The sequence below is a fragment of the Serinus canaria genome, chromosome 1 (genome assembly GCF_022539315.1).
Source record: "Serinus canaria isolate serCan28SL12 chromosome 1, serCan2020, whole genome shotgun sequence".
In the NCBI taxonomy this organism is placed as follows: Eukaryota; Metazoa; Chordata; class Aves; order Passeriformes; family Fringillidae; genus Serinus; species Serinus canaria.
The window spans coordinates 113,838,232-113,845,771 of record NC_066313.1 but is presented as its reverse complement, the minus strand read 5'-3'; the positions used below and the strand labels follow the sequence as shown (position 1 = coordinate 113,845,771).

The window sequence follows — 7,540 nt, the reverse complement described above, 5'->3', positions numbered from 1 at the left end:
CACTGGAAATGAAACCCGGGGACTCTGTTCATGTGCCTTTTTGGAAACTTTATTAGAAAACTTTATTAAAAATTCTTCAAGAACGGGAACAGTGTTGGGACATTAGAATGTATTGTAACTACAGCATTTGGTATATTAATATTTTATGTCATAGATCGTAATATAAATATACAATATGAAATAAAAAGAAATTATTTTCTACTTTTATTTATCAATTCAACTTTCTCTTCATTTTTCTTATGCATCTGGATATTATTCTTCTTCTTTGTATTACACTTTCTTACTACTCTTCTTCATCATGCTACTTCTATGTATTCTTAAATTCTTATCCTATTCCTATTCTTAGTCCTCTTGATATTCTTCTTTTCCTTCTTCTCCTACATATTTTAAAATTCTTATTCCTATTCCTAGTACTCTTCTACTTCAAAGTATTTCTAAATTCTTATTCCTATTCATCTTCTATCAATTCTGAAATAAGCCTTCTCTGACTTGTCTTCTTCGTCTTTAACTTGTCTTCTTCCTCTTTGTTTTCTTCTTCTTCGTCTCCTTTGTCTTCTCTGTCATTGTCTTCTGGTGGTTTGTGCTGAGAGTCCGTTCCAGGAGCCTGTGCTTTGTGCCCAAGAAATGGTTGCTGCACCTTCCAGGCCCGGGGCCGGGTGTGTGCGGGGTGGGGATGGAGGGAGCTTTGGGCTCTTTGGGTGGCCATTTTCCAAGCCTCACTGCCCAGGCCTTCGTGGCACTGCCTGGTTCAGTTTGGCTTGGCTTGCTTGGCTTTGCTGGCCCATCCAAAGCCTTTTCCCTTGCCTGCCTTGGAGGAGCTGCAGCAGCAATCTTTCAGCCCCCCCAGCTGAACCCAACAGCTGCTGCTCCCACACCAGAGCAGCGGGACCTGCAGGAGGGGTCATCTTCATCTTTTTCACCTTCTTTACCTTCTTTCTCTTCATGTTCTTCATCTTTCCCTCGCCTGTTTTACTCCTCGGGCCGTGGCCTCAGGCAGGGACAGCAGAACAGCCCCCGCAGCGCCCGCAGCGCCCGCCTGAAGCGGGAGGGACGTTTCCTGGGGGCAGCCGGCGTCCCGCGGAGGGCCTGGGCTCCCAGCCGGGCGGGCCGGGGGCTGGGGGGGCTGTGCGGGGCAGGCGCCGGCCCTCGGCTGCACGGCTCCTGTGCCGGGCACTCAGCCCAGGCCTCCCGAGGGAAAGGCACTGGGAGCCTGTCTGCCCCAAAACCTTTCCATGTTTGGTCTCTGTCCTCCTCTGGGAGCAGCTCCAGGATGCTCACCTCGTCCCAGCCATCATCCTCCTCGGCCAAGAGCTTGGTCCCGATGCCGTGCTCGGTCTCATCCTCACAGGTCTCCTGTACGAGCCCTGTGTCACTGTCATTGTCCCAACTGGAGTGTCCTGAGGGTCTGCTGCCATTCCCTCTGGACATGTCCTGGCCAATGCAGGCTTCCTCTTGGGAAAGGTCTTGGCCAACGTCTTCTTCCCTGTCGGAAAGTTCCGTATGGCTGATGGCATCTCCTCTGGGAAGCACTTCCTCAATGTAATCTTCCCAGAAAGAGGCATCTTGGGAGTTGCTGATTTCTCCCTGGGACAGTTCTTGGTCCAAATATTGTTCCCAGCCAGAGAGTTGGTGGTAACTTGTGACTTCCCTGTGGGGCAGATCTTCCCCCATGCAACATTCACAGTCAGTCACTTCCTGGCACAGGTCTGGGTCTCCAACAACGAAAGGCTCCAGGTCATCCAAGAATTGCCAGAATTTCATTTCCTCATTGGAGCCGTTCATCCTCCTGGGCACTGCCAGCACTGACCCCGCTGCTGCCTCCTCAGCAGCTCCGGCCGGGGCAGCAGCTGCCAGCTCGGCCTCCGTGGGATGGCCTGGGGCAGGAGAGGCACTGGGCAGGGCAGGAGCTGCCCCTGCTGCCTCCTCTGTGCCCACGGGGCTGGCAGAGCTGGGCCCCTCTGGGGGAAGAGCCGTGCTGTCCTCTGGATCAAGCTGGATGGCCTCTTCCACTTTGGGCAGCTCCTCATCAGTCGGGTTGCCCCCTAAAACCACCACCATGTTCTCTTCCAGAAGGGACAGCTTCTCCAAACTTGTGCTGTCCCCTGGAAAAACTTCAATGACCTCTTCCACTGAGGACAGCTCCTGGTCACTTGTGCTGTCCTCTGGAATGTCCTCGATGTCCTCTTCAACTGAGGAGAGCTCCTGGTCATTTGTGCTGTCCTCTGAAATGTCCTCGATGTCCTCTTCTACTGAGGACAGCTCCTCATCATTCCTGCTGTCCTCCGCAATGTCCTCGATGTCCTCTTCCACTGAGGACACCTCCTGGGCACTTGCGCTGTCCCCTGGAACAACCTCGATGGCCTCTTCTGCTGAAGACAGCTCCTCATCATTCCTGCTGTCCTCCACAATGTTCTCAATGTCCTCTTCTACTGAGGACAGCTCCTCATCTCTTCTGCTGTCCTCTGGAGAGACTTCAGTGTCCTCTTCAACTGAGGACCTCTCCTGGTTACTTGTGCTGTCCTCAGGAGGGACCTCGATGTCCTCTTCCACTGAGGACAGCTCCTCATCCCTTTTGCTCTCTCCAGGAACAACCTCAATGACCTCTTCCACTGAGGACAGCTCCTGGTCACTTGTGCTGTCCTCTGGAATGTCCTCAATGTCCTCTTCAACTGAGGACAGCTCCTCATCCATTCTGCTGACCTTTGGAGAGACTTCAATGTGCTTTTCCACTGAGGACAGCTCTTGGTCACTTGTACCTTCCCCTGCAACAACCTGGATATCCTCTTCCACTAAGGACAGCTCCTGGTCACTCCGGCTGTCCTCTGGAATGTCCTTGATGTCCTCTTCCAGTGAGGACAGCTCCTGGTCACTCGTGATGTCCTCTGGAATGTCCTCGATGTCCTCTTCCACTGAGGACAGCTCCCTGTCACTTGCCATGTCCCTTGGAGCGACCTCGAGGTGCTCTTCCATGGAGGACAGCTCCCCGTCACTTGCCGTGTCCCTTGGAGTGACCTCGAGGTGCTCTTCCATGGAGGACAGCTCCTGGTCACTTGTGCTGTCGTCATGAATGTCCTCGATTGCCTCTTCCACTGAGGACATCTCAGGCTCAGAGTTGTTGTCACCTGGAGAGAGCTGGATGGCCTCTTCTACCTGGGACAGCTCCTCATCGCAGGATGAAGGACAAGGCTGGGTGTTCTCCTCGTCCTTCACTGGGCCCAGAGGCTTCTCCCCAGAACGGGAGCTCACATCATCCTCCCCTGGGAACAGCTCTTGGGCTCCCAAATCTTCCCCTTGGGACAGGAGAAGCTCTGGGGGCTCCTCCTCCTCAGCAGCTCCCGCTGGGGCAGCAGCTGCCGGCTCGGCCTCCCTGGGACTCTGTAGGGAAGGAGAGGCGCTGGTTAGGGCAGGCACTGCCTCTGCTGCCACCTCTGTGCCCACGGGGCTGCCACAGCTGGGCCCATCTGGGGGACAAGGCTGAGGCTCCTCCTCACTCACTGATAGCAAGGACCTGTCCCAAATCTCAGAGCTGATGTCATTTCTCCACTGGGACAGCTCCTGCCTGCTCACATGTTCCTCCCACGGGGACAGCTTTCGCCCACTCCCATCGTCCCACCAGGGCAGCTCTGGGGCTGCAGCGTCTGCTCCTTGGGACAGCTCCTTGTCACTGCTGGCTCTCACCTGGGACAATTCCAGCTCTCTCCTGTCTTCCCATGGGGACATGTGACAATGCACACCTTGTCCCCAATGTCAGAGGTCTTGGTACCTCTCACCTACCCTCTGGGAAAGCTCTTGGGCACCGTCCCACTGGGAATCCTCTGGGACACTCCCATCTCTCTGCAGGGACTGCTCATGAGATCTTTCATCTTCTCCCTATCACAACTCCTGCTGCCCATTACATGTATTTCCCACTGGGATATCTCTTGGATTGTCACACATTCTTCTCACTCGCACACCTCTTGGTACATATCACTGAGGACTCTCCCCACTGCTACAGCTCCCGGACTGTGACAGTTTCTTCCCCTTCTGAGAGCTCATGGTGTGTCCCACCTCTGTACTGGGAAACTTCCCCAACTCTCACACCTACCTGGCATTGGTACAGCTCTTGACTGCTCCTGGACCTCTGCTGGGACATTTCTTGGACTCTCAGTTCTTCTCTTGGATACGTCTCCTATACAGATTCCCACTGGGAAAGTTCCTTTGCACTGTCACCTTCCCACTGGGTAAGCTTGTGCTCCACTCCGGTAAAGGGCCTCTCCTCCTCCTCCTCAGTCTGTGACAGTGGCAGGACTGACCTGCCCACTGTCCCCAACCACTGCCCGCTGGGGGCCTCCAGCCAGCTGGGCAAGAGGCTGGTGACCGGGAGTTGGAGTTTCCTTTGTACTTCTCACTGTCCTTGTCTGTCGCTGTCGGCCTCTGTGGCTGTGGGCGTCCAGCGCAGACAGACACAGGGAGCTGCTTCCTGCACAGAGAGCGGCTCTCCTGTGACTGGGCACCCCAGGGCTCTGCGCCCCTTAGACACCCTCAGCCAGGGCATGGGCTCCCTGATGTCACAAGGCTCTCTGGCCACCACCACGTCCCACATCACAAAGGGCCCCGACACCGTGTGCCTGTGTCACCAAGGGCCACAGCCCGCAGCCCAGCATCAGTGGAGCAGCCAGGAACTGGTTGGCAGCAGCCCCGCACTTGTGGCCTTGTGGCCCCTGCTGTGCCCAGAGCCCTGAGAGGTTTTGGCCACGCTGCCACAGGACAGCCCCAGCCTCACAGGGCACAGCCCTGGCTTTGCCGGCTGCGCTGCCCAGGGCACGGGGAATTGGCCGCACGGACGGGCCGGGCACTCGTGGGCAGCGGCTCCAGGAGTCCGTGCACGGGCACCCGGCCGGGCTGGAGAAGCGGCAGCACGAGAGCCTCCTGCGCTGCCACAAGGCCGGGCCCGGCTGCTGCAGCTGCCTCGGGGCAGCGCCTGAGGCACCGACTCCTGCAGCTCTGCCCCGGCCCCTGCGGCGCCACGGGCACCGAGGCCGGGCCGGGGCTCGCTCCCTGCTGCCCGCAGGGCGCTGCCGAGGGCTCCCCGCCTGCCGGGGCCGGGGCCGGGCGCTGAGGGAGCGGCGCCGCCATTGCTGCCGCCCTCAGGGGCTCTGAGGGGAGCGCGGCTCCCTGTCGTCCCTTCCCTCTGTTGGGGCAGTGCTGACTGACCCCCTGAGTTCTCCGGGGAGCCTGGCAGACCCTCCCCACAGCACTGACCCCATTCATCAGCTCCACCAGGGCTCTTTCAATGTCCTTCCCCACAACCTTCCCCAGGGTGAGCCCCATTTTCAAGCCATGCCATGAATTTTCAGCCACAGCTACAGAAACTCAGGGGAGCTTCAGCATCTTCCTCCCTCAGTGCTGTGCTTCCCCATCCAAAACACTGGGCACCATCTCCACGAGAAGGAAGAATTTTATTGTTTCCATAAGACAGCTTTCCCTGGGAACCACCAGGACAGTTCTCTAGACAGTCTCTCTCATGATTTTGGTGAGTTTCTGGATCTTGCTCCTTGTTGACATGTCCACGTACTTCTCCCCAATATTGACAATCATGCCACCAAGGATTGCTGGGTCAGTCTAAGGAAGGAACATTAAACAGAAAGTTGATTCGGAGCAGTTTGTTATCATAGGACACAAGTTTTACAGTAGCAAAGAAAAAAAAAATAAAGCCTTTCAAAGAGCCTTTTTTGAGATGATTTTGCTGTCATTGCATTCCAAAGTGAAGATTTTATAAATTAAAACATCATCATGTCTATAAAAAAGCAAAGAACTATGTAACAAAGCAACTGGAGTCAGCAAAATCTTTTTGTTTTCATAAAAATCGGAGACACAGAAGCCCTTAACAGGAACTTAGTGACCCGTATTTTTAAGTCAAAAATCCAGACCTTAGTCTCCAGTTTCAACACCTCTCCTTTGGCCAAGAACCCATTCAGAGCACTTTTCAGCTCACTGAGGTTAGCCTCATCCAAGGGCTGAAAAAAAAAAAGAACAGAAGAGCAGAAAAATTAAGAACTTAAAAATACTCAAATGATATGACAAATTATATAATAATATACACTCAAATTATGTAAATTATATAAATTTTCTCCTCAGGTCCCTTTGAAGACACATTTCCACCAGGAAGGCAGCATCCTGGAACAGGGATAACCCAAGGACAGCACAGGAACAACCACCACTTTGTGCCCTCCTGATTCCATGAAACATTTTCCTGTTTGAAAGAAGAACAGGAGCAGCTCTACTGGGGCAGCTCTCAGGCTGGGTGCAGACCAGCCTGACTTTTGTCAGCCCTTGGGCTCACACACAGGAAGGAAAACCATGAGCTGTTGAGCTGCAATGGGATGAAGAGTTTTCACTTTGGACCAGAAGCTGCAGGATATCAGCCCTCTGTTTGCAGCAATTTGCTCAGCTTGGCAGAGGTGAGACATGTCCCCACTGCTCTCACAGCAAGCACTTCAACTGCAGAGCGCAGCCTTAACTGGGAGAGGTTTGTCTTTCCTCCCTGTGCAAACCCAGGGCACTGGGAATATTTCTCTGTCTGCTCTGGGGTGCCCTGACCCCCAGGGCAGCTCTGACTCTGACCCTCATTCATGGAGAAAGTTTCCCAGACTTCAAGACAGACTGGAATCCACAAAAGTGTGAAATAGATTCTAGAGAGCAGTGCAGGTGTGTGACTGGGTGAGAAATTGAGGGTTTGGGGTTTTTAGTGGGTTGTGGATGGGAGCAAGATGGAGGGCACAGGGTGTGGTCCTCGGTTTCTTCTTAACCTTCTTCTTCCTCCTTCTCCATGGGTTTGGGGTGGCATTTTGTAATTGGGCAGAAAAGTCCCCATTGCAGCTCTTTGGGATCAGTTATTGGGGTAAAAGGGAAAATAATCCAGGTGTCAGTTCTTCACTGGATAGTTTTGGAGGGATAGTTTAGTCTTAAAAGACCTTATACCGAGAAATTGTTGGTCATTTTGTGCCTTCTAATGAAAAGGTGCAGAACTCACAGCCCTGAGACTGTTTTACTGATAAGAAATAATAAACACCTGAGTCTGAACATGAAACACCATCAGGAGTGCCTTCAATCCTGACCCAGAGAAACCGACGACCGGGACCCCCACGCTCCCACTGCCTGGCTTTGCTCCCCCTCCCTGGTGCCTCGCTGCAGAGCCCCCAGCCCACCTGGGCCGTGGTGACCGTGCACACCACCTCCCCTCGCACGGCGCTCATGATCTTCCTGAAGGCAGAGACGATGCCCGGGGTGTAACGCAGGCGGCCGTTCTCAGCCAGCAGATCTGCAAAACATCAAGGGCTTCAAGCACCACCAGAGGCACATCCCAGCAGCCATTCCAATGGATGGCACTGCTAGGACGTTCTCCTGAAGCCCAGAGGTCACTCACTCATCAGGTTGACAGTGACTGGGGACATCTTCTCTCTTGCCAGGGCGTCATTCACGGCTTTCTGTTTCACTGAGCTCTTGGTGTGAGGGTTCATCACCACACTGGACAGCTTGGGGTCCTTCAGGAGGCTCTGAG

At 54.2% G+C, this 7,540-nt stretch overlaps 2 protein-coding genes across 2 annotated transcripts in view; both read right to left on the bottom strand.

Annotated features, from left to right (window-relative positions):
- Positions 1-483: 483 nt before the first annotated feature.
- On the bottom strand, positions 484-4,218 carry LOC127059311 (clumping factor A-like). Its single transcript, XM_050971565.1, has 2 exons — positions 4,085-4,218; positions 484-3,375 (listed from the first exon to the last, which is right to left on the bottom strand). Exons 1-2 carry the CDS (start codon positions 4,130-4,132, stop codon positions 970-972), a joined length of 2,454 nt encoding a protein of 817 aa, XP_050827522.1. The 5' UTR covers positions 4,133-4,218; the 3' UTR covers positions 484-969.
- Positions 4,219-5,419: 1,201 nt separating this feature from the next.
- Positions 5,420-7,540, bottom strand: part of ATP5PO (ATP synthase peripheral stalk subunit OSCP) — a 3,375-nt gene continuing 1,254 nt past the window's right edge. The window contains exons 4-7 of the mRNA XM_050978293.1: positions 7,406-7,535; positions 7,188-7,300; positions 5,910-5,996; positions 5,420-5,601 (exon numbers count right to left, since the gene is read on the bottom strand). Coding sequence (XP_050834250.1) covers positions 5,488-5,601; positions 5,910-5,996; positions 7,188-7,300; positions 7,406-7,535 — 444 coding nt within the window. The 3' untranslated portion in view covers positions 5,420-5,487. The remainder of the gene's footprint in view (positions 5,602-5,909; positions 5,997-7,187; positions 7,301-7,405; positions 7,536-7,540) is intronic.